Source organism: Nerophis ophidion, linkage group LG06 (assembly GCF_033978795.1).
Source record: "Nerophis ophidion isolate RoL-2023_Sa linkage group LG06, RoL_Noph_v1.0, whole genome shotgun sequence".
In the NCBI taxonomy this organism is placed as follows: Eukaryota; Metazoa; Chordata; class Actinopteri; order Syngnathiformes; family Syngnathidae; genus Nerophis; species Nerophis ophidion.
This window is the reverse complement of record NC_084616.1, coordinates 27,656,612-27,674,433: the sequence shown is the minus strand read 5'-3', so window position 1 is coordinate 27,674,433 and position 17,822 is coordinate 27,656,612. Positions and strand designations below refer to the sequence as shown.

General features: G+C 40.6%; 1 protein-coding gene across 2 annotated transcripts in view; it reads right to left on the bottom strand.

Moving 5' to 3' along the window:
* Positions 1-661: 661 nt before the first annotated feature.
* bltp3a (bridge-like lipid transfer protein family member 3A) overlaps positions 662-17,822 on the bottom strand; it is a 30,101-nt gene continuing 12,940 nt past the window's right edge. Inside the window, exons 8-22 of one of the 2 annotated variants that reach the window (XM_061903258.1) lie at positions 15,950-16,130; positions 15,788-15,874; positions 15,128-15,298; positions 14,066-14,193; positions 12,177-12,318; positions 11,985-12,010; positions 11,817-11,873; positions 10,519-11,744; positions 10,201-10,385; positions 9,982-10,121; positions 5,275-5,425; positions 4,866-5,116; positions 3,475-3,583; positions 3,323-3,375; positions 662-3,154 (exon numbers count right to left, since the gene is read on the bottom strand). In XM_061903258.1, coding sequence (XP_061759242.1) covers positions 3,038-3,154; positions 3,323-3,375; positions 3,475-3,583; positions 4,866-5,116; positions 5,275-5,425; positions 9,982-10,121; positions 10,201-10,385; positions 10,519-11,744; positions 11,817-11,873; positions 11,985-12,010; positions 12,177-12,318; positions 14,066-14,193; positions 15,128-15,298; positions 15,788-15,874; positions 15,950-16,130 — 3,024 coding nt within the window. In that variant the 3' untranslated portion in view covers positions 662-3,037. Of the gene's footprint in view, positions 3,155-3,322; positions 3,376-3,474; positions 3,584-4,865; positions 5,117-5,274; positions 5,426-9,981; positions 10,122-10,200; positions 10,386-10,518; positions 11,745-11,816; positions 12,011-12,176; positions 12,319-14,065; positions 14,194-15,127; positions 15,299-15,787; positions 15,875-15,949; positions 16,131-17,822 lie in introns of both variants that reach the window. The other variant, XM_061903257.1, reaches the window with a different exon arrangement.

The window sequence follows — 17,822 nt, the reverse complement described above, 5'->3', positions numbered from 1 at the left end:
GGACCTAATACTCCTTGGTGGTATTATTTTAGGATGAAAAAAAAGTCCTTCTTGCAGAGTGTGCACAATACTTTTGGGTGGTGGGTTTTTTTGTACTTAAATTTCCCTATCAAGAGGAAATGACCAATCCAATAGATGTTAAAGAGTGGGCATCTGCAGTGTTTATGGACTTAAAAGCAGTTGACACAATTAATCATAATATCTTAATTAAATAAGTTAGACCAATATGGCATCAGCAGGGTTAGTCTTGAACTGGGTAAGAAGCTAGTTATCCAACAAAGGAATATTTTAAGTTAAGCGAACACGTCTACAGCTCTGAATATACCTTTTAGCGTACCCCAGGGATAAATACTTGGACCAAAATTGTTCAATGTCCATATAAATGACATCAAATCACAAAAGACATAGTTGGTGTTATATGCAGGCAAAAACCATATGCATGTTCGAAATAAATTAAAACCATAACCAGAGGTCAAATCTGCCATTTAGTGTCCTGAATTCCTGCAAGTAGACGGTAACACTACGTGGACAAATAAAGACATTTCATTCTGCGTTAATTGCGTAAAAACAACTTAACCGGATATTTTTTCTTTTTATTATTATTATTGTCATTTTCTATTATCGTTAATTTTGACAGCCCTATAATGTTTTTTTGCAGGAATTTGGACTCAATGACTATAGGCTGTAGAGGCAATACAGTTCATGGACAAATAAGAACAGTCTAAATGTTTTGTGTTTAGTAAGTTTTTGTTTATTCTCTTAAACACATTACACTTAACAGTGGTTCACAGAACCAATTTCATTAGTCTCAAGTGATAGATATACAAAGTTGAATAACAAATACTGTCCACATGGTTCGAAAGAGTTGCATCACATAGAAGATTACACAAGGGCTCCCTGCCATCTTTGTAGTATTTTATGTAAAAATGAGTGCAAACTCCACATTTATTATTTTACCCAAACAATACTATGACAGGTTAGTTCATGCATTAAAGAGCACACACACACACACCAACAATCTGCATTGCACATTAGAAAAGTTTGCTTAGAAACCCTGACCCACTTTTGAGGGCAAAGGATGTTGAATTAATAAAAGTGCCAGCTGAGAAAAAGCGCTACATATCACTGACTGCAAATGCATACCAACATATCTTACGTCTACAAATTGAGGATGTGTCGATGGTTACAAGGTAATTCAAGTGAAACCATTTTCATTTGTAATATTCAAAATATCAAAGTACGGACATCCCAAGTATGTTTTAACTGCTCTTTGATGCGTTTTTGATTGAAAACGACCATTAGACTATGTATTGCTTAAAATGGAACATTCCACTTTCTCTAACTCACTACTGGAAAGGCAACAGAAGAAAACTTAAAAAAAAAAAAAAAAACAACCTTTAAGTGTGTGTACTGGCGAGTCACAGCCACAAGAGGGCGGTATGCTCGTTTGGTAGAGCTGCCGTGCCAGCAACTTGATGGTTGCAGGTTCAATCCCCGCTTCCGCCATCCTAGTCACTGCTGTTGTGTCATTGGGCAAGACACTTTACCCACCTGCTCCCAGTGCCACCCACACTGGTTTAAATGTAACTTAGATATTGGGTTTCACTATGTAAAGCGCTTTGAGTCACTAGAGAAAAAGCGCTATATAAATATAATTCACTTCACTTCACCCGCGTGCACTGAGCTAACCATACAAAAAATAAGCCATGTGCCTACTAATGTGAAATACCACACCACATAAGATGATAATAAAATATATCGGCGTATATGGCACATTGTAAATTAAACATTCATGTAATGAATTTCAAACTGTGCAGTGTTTATACTGAATGACAGTCATTCTGTATAAAAGAAAGGTTGCAGCTAAATTCACATACAACATAAACAAGTGTGCCTTATATGACACACTGCATGACCATTCAAATTAGTACCACCAGGATGTCTTGCAATGGCATGACTCCAAAATACTGTGCATTGGTGGTATAACATAACATCTTATTAGTTGTGTAAATAAATACATACATTTAAACAGGCATGGTGTCCCTCTTCCTTTGTAAGAGGTAAGGAACACCAGTAAGCTACACAAAAGAGCTATTAAGAAGGCCCAGATTATAATTGCAGTACAACACTGTAGAAATATGTACATGATTTTAAATAGGACTTAATAAGAGTGTGTTATGATGGCCACACACTTTATTTGCATACAGTACATCAATGTCTTATGTCAAAAAAGGTTCCGGTTTTCTTTATACATCATAACTTACGTTCAACTGATATGCTACATCATAGTTTATGCATATATAAATATGGTGCTACAAGAAAATGGATGGATGGATGTATTTGTTCTACTGTACAGTTACAATCTCCATTACATACCATGTTATCTATGTGTGGCAAGTACCGTGAGTTACAGTATGACTGACTGGCAGCTGTTGGGGGGGTTAACATTTGATCAACTACAAATTATCAACTGGGGAAAAAAGAATGACTTTATCTAACCTAGCATGCTGCGTGACAAATTATAAAGACACAGTGAGTTTCCAGTGAGTTCACACTAACTGGAGTGGAAAACAACCGATTCAGTGAGGGATGTCTCCTCTGATAGTACGGTTTGTACAGTTAGATCTGGTTTATTTGACTATGACCTGATCCTTTTTTAACATTTGGCCTCTAAACACCAACACAGTTGATCTAAAAGTAAACATTAGGAAGGTGTATACTTACACCTGTAAGTTGATGGATTTCATCTATTTGAAAATGGAGCAAATTTAAATAATATATTCAAGGACTAAAGTGCATTAAGAGAAACACACTTAAATATAGCTAGGAGTTTTCAATAGTTATTGGGAATAAATAATCCTGGATTCAAATCCATAGTGAAGCCTAATTTATTAAATTGTACTATTATATATTAATTATAACCTTAACCGTACCATAATTTTACTGCAAATGTTATCTTACCACTTTTGATAAGAATCTTTGCAACATTTTGTGTTCCAGTGTTCTTTAGCAGGGGCAAATTGAAGAGGTGTGAGGCTCACAGTGAAAACTTGGGGTCATACTTCTTGATCTCCAAAAGGAGGCGCTCTCTGTCACTGAGGGCCTGAGTTAGGGCCACCTTTGTATCAGAAAGCTTGGACTCCAGAGTTTTCAGCTGTAATAGCATGTTAATTGCATCAGTTAGTGGCATAATGCAGCATGACATCAAAGTGAGTTGCATTTCTTTCATGGTAAATTCCAGTGTTTACTTCATCACCATATTGGTGCTTCATAAATAGCATATTAAGATTGAGTGGTTGCACTTAGCAAAGTTGTTGCTTACCTCACTCCACTTTTGAACAGAGTAGGACTTGTTTGGGTTGTCCTGGCCTTCGGCTGAAATCCATAATACAATCATAACATGGGGACACACGCATACCATCGCAATGCCATATTACAGTATGTTAAATTCTGATTAAGAAACAATGTGCCTACCTTTGAGCCTCATGATGCCATCATCACTGCGCTGAAGAAGTAGTTGATCAACAATGAACGTGGCTGAGGTTGGTTGAGGAGCTGTTGGGTAAACTCTGGGGCTATCATCCTATAATATAAAAAGCATCACTTACACACACTGGGTGAGTGCAACCATACCGAACGCTCACGAAAATGAGACAAACCAGCTTGCTTTTATGAGTGCACATTTAAAGGCCTAATGAAATGAGATTTTCTTATTTAAACGGGGACAGCAGGTCCATTCTATGTGTCATACTTGAACATTTCGCGATATTACCATATTTTTGCTGAAAGGATTTAGGAGAGAACATCGACGATAAAGTTCGCAACTTTTGGTCGCTAACAGAAAAGCCCTGCCTTTACTGGAAGTCGCGGACGATGACGTCACCCGTTGATGGCTCTTCACATCCTCACATTGTTTTTAATGGGAGCCTCCAACAAAAAGCGCCATTCGGACGGAGAAAACGACAATTCCCCCATTAATTTGAGCAAGGATGAAATATTTGTGTTTGAGGATATTGATAGCGACGGACTAGAAAAAAAAACAAAAAAAAAAGAATCGAGTTTAAAAAAAAAGCCATTGCATTGGGACTGATTCAGATGTTTTTAGACACATTTACTAGGATAATTCTGAGAAATCCATTATCTTTCTATTGTGTTGCAAGTGTTTTAGTGAGTTTAATAGTACCTAATTGTCGGAAGGGTGTATCCACAGGTGTGTTGTGTCTGATGGAAGTCAACGACAGCTGTACGGACAGCACAAGCTTAGCTGATCTCCGGTAAGTGGCGACTTTTTACCACAATTTTCTCACCGAAAACTGCTGGTTGACAAGTGGTCGGGATCCATGTTTGCTTGACCGCTCTGATCCATAGTAAAGTTTCACATCCGGGAATTTTAAACAAGGAATCACCGTGTGTTTGTGTGGCTAAAGACTAAAGCTTCCCAACTCCATCTTTCTTCTTTGACTTTTACATTATTAATTGAACAAACTTCAAAAGATTCAGCAACACAGATGTGAAAAATACTGTGTAATTATGCAGTTAAAGCAGACGACTTTTAACTCTGTGTGTGTGTGCAGCGCTAATATTTCCTAACAGTCCGTGACGTCACACGTACACGTCAGCATTCCGCGACGTTTTCAACAGGACACTTTGCGGGAAATTTAAAATTGCAATTTAGTAAACTAAAAAGGCCGTATTGGTATGTGTTGCAATGTTAATATTTCATCATTGATATATAAACTATCAGACTGCGTGGTCGGTAGTAGTGGGTTTCAGTAGGCCTTTAAGCACAATAAGAGTGGCATCACACCTCAAAAAGACTAATGTCGTGAGTAATAGCAAAACTAAAAGTGACTTCAACAACCCACCTTCACAGTGACAGTTACATTGCTCAAATGTAACTTTATTGGCTGACCATCAACACTGAACTCGTCCTCTAGAAAAGGCCCAATGTTTGCTAGAGTGGAGGCTAAAAGCTCAGCATGACAGTCTTGCACTCTCACATTTAGCGTGCTAAAATCCGTGTCAGTGTGTCGGTCTGCAGATGGGCCTGTCTCTGCTCGCATGCACACTGCAGGAGAGTCCCTGCTACTCTGTCCATTCTGCTTGTGGGCAGGAGCTGCAAAAACAAAATAAAAAGTCGTGGGCCAAGTTGAGACTCTAAATTACCAACCAGTTTAATATAAACCATGCATATGGTTATACTGTAGGTGTGGCTTTTATCTTGGGATTAGAAAACTGGTTCCTTTTATGTCAGCAGCAGTCCTTGTTAGTTACCTTGTATGAGACCAGCCAGCAGATCGGAAATCCTGATGTTACCCATTTGTACAGAGTTCAAATTCTGGGCTTGCACAGCAATAACTTGGTCCTCTCCATTTACTTCCATTGTGCAGGCTGTCCCACTCAGAATCAATAGCAACACAGAGGACTGGAAGACACAAACATCACATTTCAAAATTCAGAAAGGTCGGATCAATTGATGGAGGAACATAATTTTATGTATAATTTTACTTGATCATCCCGCCTTCCGCCTGAGTGAAGCTGAGATAGGTTCCAGCCTCCAAAGTCTAACCTCCCACCCCTAAATTCAGTTTAAAACTTGTGAGAGACTAAATTCCTGAAAAGACTACAGTGCTCCTGTTGTACAGAGGAACTTGGACCAGTCATCATTGGCAGATCCTTGCATTGACATTTTAACCTCTTAAAAAGGTTGGCATCCACTGCGATACTTTGCATAACAAGGCAGTTTTCTTTATGAAATGTGTTACTCTGACAAAAGAAATAGAACGAGTCCTTAACATTCTGAAAATGTGGCCCGTCGAACAATTTAGCTGACTAGCTTTGCTGTACAGTATACAACCGTCCCTTGCTATTTCATGTTTTAAATACAATCGCTTCATTACATATTGCAGATTAAAAAAACATTTTATTTTTTTTAATTTGGGGGCCTAAAGTGTTAAAGGAGCTTTTTGTAACATTTACACAGATGCCTAAAGGCCGCTAACTTTCCAATGTATTTTAAGCGTTATATCCCACCCACTTAAGGCTTCTCAGACGTAACTATGTACGTACAAAACCCATGCGCGCAATTTTTTTTTAAACCTAGCCTTGTGTGTTGTTAGCCAATAATAGTGTTTTGGATAGTCAGTAAGCTATCATTAAATGTACATTGCCTGGGGGTACTTGCGGACAAGACAGGGTAGGTGATTGCCGATAACACCAGTCATTTTATTTTTGGCCTGTAAAAATGTCTACTACACAAAACTTAGTAATTGGGAAAAGTATAACAGTTTAAACACAAATGTGTTCTGTTAAACCATTATTGATAACATAAGATAGCCAATGGTAGTGTTGTTGTATATTTCACTTTGAAAAATGTAAATGTGAGCAAGTTGCAAACAGTCCCTTTAAGTTAAGTTAAATTTATGTAGCAATATTTGTCCTACTTTCCACTATTATGTTATGGCAATCAATTAAGATAGTCATCAAGCGGGACTTCCATTTACGGGTTAAGGGTGAACCATGCTAATAATAACAACAACAACAGGTTGCTAATCTTCACAATGGCACTTTGGGCTATCAGACAGATATCACTTAACATGTTTGGGCAAAGAGAAGACTGTTGATTCTAGATGCACTTAATCTTTGACATCAATCACTTTGGTGTGAGCAATGTGGAATGCAAACGTGCACTGCTAACAAGACGGAATGCTAACAACAAAACTAACATTTGTAGCTGTGACTATTTACTGTTGAATTACTCAGGATGTGTCCACGCCATGGGCTTCACAGTGGCAGAGGGGTTAGTGCGTCTGCCTCACAATGCGAAGGTCCTGATTAGTCAGTGTTCAATCCCGGGCTCAGGATCTTTCTGTGTGGAGTTTGCATGTCCTCCCTGTGATTGCGTGGGTTCCCTCCGGGTACTCCGGCTTCCTCCCACTTCCAAAGACATGCACCTGGGGATAGGTTGATTGGCAAAACTAAATTGGCCCTAGTGTGTGAATGTGAGTGTGAATGTTGTCTGTCTATCTGTGTTGGCCCTGTGATGAGGTCCAGGGTGTACACCGGCTTCCTTCTGATTATAGCTGGGATAGGCCCCAGCGTCCCCCGCGACCCCAAAGGGAATTTGCGGTAGAAAATGGATGGATGGATGGGTGCCCACGCCATGGCAATGACTCTTTTGGGGATCCTCTGGGCCACTGGTGAGTACTTAATCCACAGTAGAACATACTTGAGGCTACTATATTTGGTGTAACGAGTGTAAACGTGACTGACTACATGGGTGTTATTTCAAATTTAGAGCGCCCTAACAATGTTGAAAAAACATTTAGAAGATTGTAAACAGTTATTTATGTTCCAACTATGAAAATACTTGATTTATTAATACAAACCCCGTTTCCATATGAGTTGGGAAATTGTGTTGGATGTAAATATAAAAACGGAATACTATTTTCAACCCATACTCATTTGAATATGCTTCAAAGATAACATATTTTGTATTTATATTTATTTTTTTTCCAAGATGGCGCTGCTGTAGTGGCTGCTGTTGGCAGGAGCTCTGTGCTCTTGTGTCATCCTTTTGTGTTTCCCTCTTGTTTTTATGTGTTATTATATTTTTTTGCATTTTGGTGACCTTTCGTGACCTCTGCGGTGCTTTTTTTGTGGACTTCTGGATCTGCGTCCCGGGAGCCTTTTGGCCATGGAGACCGTTTGCTGGGTCTCTGCCACACCGGAGTCGGTTTGGAGGGACTGGAGGAGATGTGGATGAGGGGACAGGGCTGAGGAGCTAGCACTGAGCGCCGGGACGGAGAGGCGTTGCGGTGTCTTGGCTGGGTGAGCAGGTGTCGGACACCTCAGTCTCCTTGGACGTATCCTTGCTCATCCATGCGGACTCTGGCCGAGAGTTGGTTGGCGGCCGAGTGTGGAGTCGGCTCTCTTGGTTGCTTTGTTGGGTCTGCTCCTGTCTCTGGCCATGCTCTCTCCACCCCAGCGGACGACGGCGTGGAACACCGCAGAGGCCACCACAGTGGATATGTTTCTTTTACCTTTTATTCATAGCTGTATGTAGAAGTGGCTGGTTGTAGCCGCTGCTTTAATGTCTTTCATGTCCTTTGTGTTCTTTGATGTTTCCCTCTTACACACATGTGAGAGGGATGTGTACTATGGCTATAAGTTGTTGTTTTTTTCCCTTGGCCTCAGTCTGGACCCCTTCTCCAGGGGGCTTGGACCGATTTTTTTTTATTTTTATCTCCCATTCCCCCCCTTGTTTACCTGTATCTCATCTTTTTAGTAAGGGGCGCTGGAAGCCGGCAGACCCGTCAGCAATCCTGTTCTGTCTCCCTGTAATGTTTGTCTGATCTTGAATGGGATTGTGCTGAAAATTTTAATTTTAATTTTTCTGAAGGAACTCTCCTGAAGGAATAAATAAAGTACTATCTACTGTAATCTTTTTGATGTTAAAACTGATAAGCATTTTTTTTTTTTTGCAAATCATTCACTTTAGAATTTAATGCCAGCAACACGTGACAAAGAAGTTGGGAAAGAAGGCAATAAATACTGATAAAGTTGAGGAATGCTCTTATATGGAACATCCCACAGGTGTGCAGACTAATTGGGAACAGGTGGGTGTCATGATTGGGTGTAAAAGCAGCTTCCATGAAATTCTAAGTAATTCACAAACGATGGGGCGAGGGTCACCAATTTGTAAGCAAATTGTCTAACAGTTTTAGAACAACATTTCTCAACGAGTTATTGCAAGAAATTTAGGGCTTTTACCATCTACGGTCCGTAAAATCATCAAAGGGTTAAGAGAATCTGGAGAAATCCCTGCACGTAAGCGATGATATTATGGACTTTTGATCCCTCAGGCGCTACTGCATCAAAAACCGACATCAGTGTGTAAAGGATATCACCACATGGGCTCAGGAACACTTCATAAAACCACTGTCAGGAACTACAGTTGGTCGTAACATCTGTAAGTGCGAGTTAAAACTCTACTATGCAAAGCGAAAGCCATTTATCAACAACACCCAGGAAGGCCGCCGGCTTCGCTGGGCCTGAGCTCATCTAAGATGGACTGATGCAAAGTGGAAAAGTGTTCTGTGGTCTGACGAGTCCACATTTCAAATTATGTTTGGAAACTGTAGACGTGGTGTCCTCCGGAACTAAGAGGAAAGTAACCATCCGGATTGTTATAGGTGCAAAGTTCAAAAGCTAGCATCTGTGATGGTATGGGGGTGTATTAGTGCCCAAGGCATGGGTAACTTACACATCTGTGAAGGCACCATTAATGCTGAATGGTCCATACAGGTTTTGGAGCAACCATCCAAACAACGGTATCATGCTTATTTCAGCAAAACAATGCCAAGCCACGTGTTACAACGGCGTGGATTCGTAGTAAAAGAGTGCGGGTACTTTCCAGGCCTGCCTGCAAACCAGACCTGTCTCCCATTGAAAATGTGTGTTGCATTATGAAGCATAAAATACGACAAGACCCCGGACTGTTGAACAACTTAAGCTGTACATCAAGCAAGAATGGTAAATAATTCCACTTTCAAACCTTCAACAATTAGTTTCCTCAGTTCCCAAAAATGTTTATGGAGTGTTGTTAAAAGAAAATGTGATGTAACACAGTGGTGAACATGCCCTTTCCCAACTAGTTTGGCACGTGTTGCAGCCATGAAATTCTAAGTTAATTATTATTTGCAAAAAAAAAAAAATAATGTTTATGAGTTGGAACATCAAATATCTTGTCTTTGTAGTGCATTCAATTGAATATGGATTGAAAAGGATTTGCAAATCATTGTATTCTGTTTAAATTTACATCTAACAATTTCCTAACTCATATGGAAACGGTGTTTGTAAAAATCCTATGTCGTGGAATTTCTTTTACCACGGTCATGTCAGGTACTAATTAACTGCTATAAGATAGTGACAATTACATAAGTAATTTCATAAATATGCTCTCTGGAAGTAGCAACTTACCATTTCTGTAGATACATCCTCTATACTTAGAGAAAGGGAGCTGCTGAGATCAGCTGAAGATCCTCCTTCCGTCGCAGGAGCAGGGCTGCCTTGGCTGCCTGCAAGATTGATGTTGAAATGTGGAGAATCTCCACATGACTCTGGAAAGATCATTCAAAACGTCAACAAAAACATCATCGGTGTCACGGACAGAAATAACATTGGAAACATTCCAAGCACCTGATTCCATGAGAACAACAAAATTGTCGCTGATGTCACTGCCAACGGAGAGATGTTCATCAGGCAGATTACCATCCAAGATGGCGCTGTCAAAAGAATGCTGGGAAGGCGACTGCTTCATCATTTGCTGCCGCACACTAGTTGCTAGAGAGGGGGTTGATTCTTCTAGGCGTTGGACTTGTTCCCTGTGAACGCACAACATACACGCACACAGCTGTGAAAATCATAAACAGCCAACAGAAGCATGTTGACAACAAGATGGCCTCCAGACGCCTGATTATATTGCCAATGCCTCAGCAGGCAGGCACCAGCACTTACTTGGTGTGAGGACTGAATAATTTGCTCATCCCTGAGCCACGACTCAACATGCTGAACGTGTCTTTTGTTATTGAAAACGCCCCTTTGGTCAACTCCAATGAGGCACTGATGGCGTCTTTGGTCGCATCTTTGGTGACATTGATGGCGCTTGACAGCTCTCCCTCCAAGCTAAAGGTGGACGGTTCTCGGGAGAGGGCAGGAGAGATTCCGGGTGAGAGTTGAGGGAACATGATGGGGGTTTCTTCAAGGGGTGTTGAAGCATCACCTTCCAGTCCCTCTTCGACAGCCTCATGTGCTTCCTCAACTGTGCCATCTTGTTCATCTTGATCAAATGTATTGAGGGCTGCACTGACGGAGGCCACACCATTTTGTAAGTTGCTGTCCTCCTGGATCAATTCTTCAGAGTGATGAGTGGGGGAGATGTCCGAGTCTGTTATGCTGGGGCTGTCTGTCTCTGGAGTATGCAGAATCTCTTCCTCAGGCTCTGTGACGGCTGGTGGCAACAGAAGACCCACTTCCACCAAATCCAGCAGCACGGCAAGACTAACTGTGACCGGTTTTGTCTTTTGATCACAAGCCTTCCTAATGTCCTTTTGATCTCGACTTAATTCCATGCCCAAACGGGATAGGGCGTCTTTCATTCTCAGCAATGCAACGTACTGATAGTGGTTCAGCCACACTTTCACTGGAGTGATAGCATGAGCTATTAAGTGAAAAGTGGCAAGTGAAGCATCTTCTTTGGGTGGTTCTGAGGAAGGCTGATGGCCCCCGCTGGGGATGGAGGGGGAACATGAACCACTTGTCCAGGCAGAAGGCTTGCATATCCATGCAGACATAGCAAAGGGTTCAATAAAAGGTTGCGTTTTGCCCTTGGGAAGGATTCTAGCCCCATTAAAACCTAAAGTAACACGGGATAGGCTCAGGGACCACACATCCTGGGACCGTAGTTGCCTTGTACCCACTGGCGGCGGTGTCGTCTCTAGCGAATGCTGGAGGAAACTTGATGGTATTGCGCAGAAGGCAAGACGATCTCTCGGATAAGGACAGGGTGACGTGGGCTGGAAGAAAGAACAGCTTGCAAATGTGTCACAAGTAATGTTGAGGTCGGCTCTGGAGCCATGAGGGCAGAAGCGGGTGTTGCTGACAGCCAGCTGAGGTACAGTAATTGAGAGGGACTGTGGACGCTCTGGATGATCCAATATGGAAGAATCCAGGGGTATTATCACCTAAACAAAACAAATGTTGAAGAAAACTGACTTTTTTCTTTTCCAATCAAAATATGTAACTACACAGTTCACCTTAAGCTGAGCTGCATCCAGACGGATGTCTACATGCTCGTCTGCTTTGCTGCTGTCCTGTAAATGGTAGAACGCTTTGACCTGATGCAGAGTGTGTAGCAGTCCTCTGGAAAACAGATTTATCCACAACACACTTTCTGGGTCCACACACAGCTGGAGGCCATTTACCTGGGAGTACAAGCTTGCCGTTGGCACTGAAAGTAGGAAACAGAAAAAGGACAATAGTTGTTGAAATTTCATCATTTCATGAAAATTAACTTTATAATTCGTAAATGTGCAACAGATCTGTTCTAATAATTATGCTATAGTAAAAAAAACAGCTAAAGTGAAAAGAAAGGAAAAAACAAAAACCTATGTTACCTGAGCAAGTAGAGTTGTTGGGAAAGTAGTATTCAGTAAACTGCAGATGTATTGCTGGTACATTGTCTGGCAGATGTAGAGCTTTACGATTACAGGACAACAAAGGCTTAGTTTTTTTGTTCTGACGGCCCTTTGTCGACACCTGAATGGAAAAAATGACAACAGTAACTAGGTTAAAAAAGTATGGACAATTAATTCAGTTAGATTATTATTATTTGTATATAAAAAGTAAAAACTTAGTAGGATTTCCACATAGTCACTGAAAGGGTTTTGTCTGATCTCAGCACTCTTACAATAGGACTCAATCTCTTCAGTATTGTCAATGAACTCTACTGTCATTTTCAGAGACAACCGAGAGGTCAGTAGGTGGTTCTTTTATTGCTAAGCCAGTTTTGCCAACTTCTCTGTAAGGAAAGCAGCAATTGGCGGTCCTACATGTCACTAGATAATGTCATCCCCTCCTTTGCATAACTGATTGCAATGAACAATGTAGAGAGGAATAACATTGTGGAAGAGATTAAAAAGTGAGTTAAAATTAGGCTAATTTTCATTAGAACTGCATATTTACTTTCTTATGTTGATTTTTCTTTTTCTTTGAATTTAAATACATTTTGTTCTGCATTGTTAAATGTTAGGACTATCAAATTTGATTAAAAGAATGAAGTGTTGTGACATTCACAAACGACCTGAATCTACTGGCTGGCTCATTACATGAACGATGAGGTTTATCTTAGCGTGACAAGACAGCAAATAAACATTTACATTTACATCTCACTCTGTAAACCAAGGCAGAAAACAGAGGCATCTTTACACATACTGTATGCATTTCATTTGGAGTCTAGACGTGGAGGCGTGTGGCCTCCTCTTTTGCTCTGACTGAAACTGGGACTGCTGCACGAGGCACCAGTTAACCTGACCGCCTTTGCGGAGAGGTTCACGGCAGCACCTGCTGCTCGTTTAGGACATTGACTGCAGAATGACACACACTTTCATGTTTTTAAAAAAATCCAAAAAAGTCGTTATATTTGTCATTAGTCGCTTTAGATTTAGCAAAAAAGTCATCAAGTCGGCAACACTGCTCAAGTTACCATGGCTACGTATCCTACAAAGAAGCTAACCAGCTTTGTAGTACTGCATATCCTTTGTAACTGTCAGGCTTATCATGGGTAAAAATAAATTATGCTTTATAGTACAGGTCTCAGTATTGAGCATTGTCTAGTCGTTTAATGTATTTTGAGTGAGTCTGCACATGGTAATCTATTGCTGCATAGCTTCTTGTGTGTCCTTAGTTTTTGTTAGCTATAGACAGTTGCAGACATTTGCTTTTGTATTTTTGAATCCTGGGTTTTTTGGTTCTTAAACCATTTTTGAACAGCATATAATATTGTCACTTCCCTTATTTTGGGTTCACCTGGCCTTGCAACCACATCTCTTATTAAATGAGAATGAGAAACAATTTCCCTGAGCATCTGTATCTGAAGGGGAACTAAAAGCACCTTAAAATAACCTTGAAAATAATAATTTCACAGTGAAATATGGGTTAAAAAATATGACCAATCGCACAATCAAATTATAAAAAAGGCTATTCTCTAAATTTGCTGAGGAACTGATTTGTTTTTGTTTAAATAAAAAAATCCTATTAAATAGTTTACACATCTGATCGAGCACTTTAAAATATGGCATGGATAGAGCCATCTGGCAGTCAAGTGTACATATTGTGGACTAGCAAAAACTGTTTGAAAAAGGAAACATAAAATACATCTATAGTTAGCATATATGTAGCGTCTATGTTTATGCAATGATACGAACAAGCCCGCAGCTGTTCAGAGCTTAACTTACAGAAAAACACATTAGCAGGTAAATTAAATCAAGGCATTATATAAACTTGCCTGGTGAATGTCAACGTCATCCATCCGGACCACCACACAACTTGACCGCAACCTTTTTAGTGAGGAGCTCTGGCTTCTGGTTATCTGGTCTTTTTCAGAGCACCTTGACTTTGGACTAGTTGCTCCATCTGTAGTGAGAGAGAACGCAACATGCTTACAGTAGCTGTTTAATGTTGCATTGTATCGCACTAATACTTCACAACCACTGAATGGCTGTTTTCTAATCTTAAATCTGACCTTTCTGAGAAATTTATGTGTTACTCCTGTGCTGGCATAGGCATTGATTGTCTCTTTAAATGCAGTGACTGACAACTAATTACCTCCTTGAATCTGACTAGCTATTGTGTTCTTAAACTAAACTTGTTCTTAACAACCCTTATAGTTTCTCTTAACCCATGTGCGATGATAATTGACTTATTTTGATGTGATGTTATTTCTAGGCTATACTTTTCCCTGTAGTATTACTACTAACTAGAGTTCAGATTAGTAACACCTTTGAATTTGAATTAATCATGATTAATTGCAGGTCATTACTCACTTGCGTAAATTAACTTCAAAATACCCCAAAATTTGGACACAAAAGCAACTTTATTGTCAGAATATTGTCAGGAACATTTTTTAAATGTTTACTTGAATGCATGTCATTTATTTGCTCAAAACTTGGTAACAGTTTTATAAAGTGTAAAGTCAAGGTGTATTTTGGAGTAAAATTTACCAGCTAGCGCACCAGTCAGAGTGCATTGATCTGATCACTGACCATATATGTTAAGGTACAATAAAGAAACATGTACAGTCCATGATTAATCGGTACATGTACATGAATAATGCAATAATGTTTTGTGATTAATTACATGACTTAGCTTGTTACTGTTGACAGCCCTACAATTAACATTCGCAAAGTAACACAACTGAAAAATCTCCTTAAGAGAATGTATTGTTAATTAAAATATGTCTTTTTTCCCCAATTATTTGTTTCAAACATGAGCAAAAAGATATGCACTGCAGCTTAATTATGAAGTGTACTGTAGAGCGCCCAGTGAAAAGGTCGGAAAAAAAACATACCTTGAGCTTTTTTTGCTGGTGAGTTATTGTGAGGCTCAGGCCCTACAGTATGTGGCCCTGGGAACCCTGAGGCCTCAGCTCTCCTCTGGTACTCCTGCAGCAATTTCCCTGCCCACTGGGCCTGAGCCTCCATGGCTCCGCTGTACCGTTCCCAGTGCCGACATCCATCAGCTGTGAAGGAGCAATGCCACATGGCAGTTCAAATGTAGCAACTTAAAAACAACTGAAACAATTACACCAGTGATGGCAATATAGCATAAATTGCAGCTAAAAAGACACTGCTTCAGATTGAGGAATGTTCCTTTACAATGTTTTATAGTATAACTTTCCCCAAATAAATTTCTTACAACAGCGAGTCCCATCCATCCATCCATCCATTTCTACCGCTTGTCTCTTTTGAAGTCGCGGGGGGCGCTGGAGCCTATCTCAGCTGCATTCGGGCAGAAGGCGGTGTACACTCTGGACAAGTCGCCATCTCATCACAGGGCCAACACAGATAGACAAACAACATTCACACTCACATTCACACACTTGGGCCAATTTAGTGCTGCCAATAAACCCATCGACAGGTGCATGTTTTTGGCGGTGGGAGAAAGCCGGAGTCCCTGGAGTCCCAATTAAAAAAAATTTTTTGCGACACACAAACTTTATTCCACTCACCAGGTCTATGGACGGGATAGTAGTCAAACCCCAACTTCCTGAAGGTTAGCTGCATGGCACCCTGTAACACTGGAGGTTCTTCTACATCTGACATCACATTGTAGTTGTTGTGGGTGATGATGCTTTCTCAGACAATTGTATTTTAACACTAGTCCCATTTACCTTCAGCCACTGAAGAACTGTCATTGCATACATGCAAGTCCAAGCGAGAAACAAAGGTGTGGTAAGAAGACTCTTTCACGTCGAAGCGATCAAAGTAGTGACTTGTGTTGTTGGGTGAGGCACTAGGAGGGGGTGGTGAATCTGTCCAAAGGTTATGAAGACCAGGTGATGGAAGCGCAGTCTGCAACGCACAAATAAGAAAATTAAATGGACTGATAGTAGTGGGGCTGTCAAAAATAAGACTTAAAAAATTTAATTAATCACAAAAATATTACTTTGATCTTGTACAGTCTTGGACAATTTTCCCTCACCACATCGCATTTCAGATATAGCGGCTTTGCCAATTCACGATTTTTTGGGAATATGCGTATACAATGGAGAATGAATTAAGAACTTATTGGTACTTCAACATGGTTTGTAAATCGAAAAGTATGTATAACCGAAAAGTGTGAAACAGAGTTACTCACAAAAAACAGTGTAAACATGACTAATTGGTTCTAGCCTTGACAAAAGTCACTATTTTAGTGAAAGGATGCACACTTTGAAGACACTATAATGTCTGCAAGGTTTCCCGCAGTGCTTTGTTGTTAAGGCACCCTTTAAGGGTGTACTTCATCTCATTAAAAATAAATTTTATTATATCCAATATCATTTGTATAATATAAATCATACATTTAAAATGTATTCAGTGTAAACTCAGCGTCATAACTTCTGTACATGTAGGCTTATTGCTAGGAAAACAATACAAAGCAAAAATACTGTATATTGTTGGGCACATCTTTCAATCAATCAATCAATGTTTACTTATATAGCCCTAAATCACTAGTGTCTCAAAGGGCTGCACAAACCACCACGACATCCTCGGTAGGCCCACATAAGGGCAAGGAAAACTCACACCCAGTGGGACATCGGTGACAATAATGACCCAGTGGGACGTCGGTGACAATGATGACTATGAGAACCTTAGAGAGGAGGAAAGCAATGGATGTCGAGCGGGTCTAACATGATACTGTGAAAGTTCAATCCACAATGGATCCAACACAGTCGCGAGAGTCCAGTCCAAAGCGGATCCAACACAGCAGCGAGAGTCCCGTTCACAGCGGAGCCAGCAGGAAACCATCCCAAGCGGAGGCGGATCAGCATCGCAGAGATGTCCCCAGCCGATACACAGGCAAGCAGTACATGGCCACCGGATCGGACCGGACCCCCTCCACAAGGGAGAGTGGGACATAGAAGAAAAAGAAAAGAAACGGCAGATCAACTGGTCTAAAAAGGGAGTCTATTTAAAGGCTAGAGTATACAAATGAGTTTTAAGGTGAGACTTAAATGCTTCTACTGAGGTGGCATCTCGAAGTGTTACCGGGAGGGCATTCCAGAGTACTGGAGCCCGAACGGAAAACGCTCTATAGCCCGCAGACTTTTTTTGGGCTTTGGGAATCACTAACAAGCCGGAGTCCTTTGAACGCAGATTTCTTGCCGGGACATATGGTACAATACAATCGGCAAGATAGGATGGAGCTAGACCGTGTAGTATTTTATACGTAAGTAGTAAAACCTTAAAGTCACATCTTAAGTGCACAGGAAGCCAGTGCAGGTGAGCCAGTACAGGCGTAATGTGATCAAACTTTCTTGTTCTTGTCAAAAGTCTAGCAGCCGCATTTTGTACCAACTGTAATCTTTTAATGCTAGACATGGGGAGACCCGAAAATAATACGTTACAGTAGTCGAGGCGAGACGTAACAAACGCATGGATAATGATCTCAGCGTCTTTAGTGGACAGAATGGAGCGAATTTTGGCGATATTACGGAGATGAAAGAAGGCCGTTTTAGTAACGCTTTTAATGTGTGCCTCAAAGGAGAGAGTTGGGTCGAA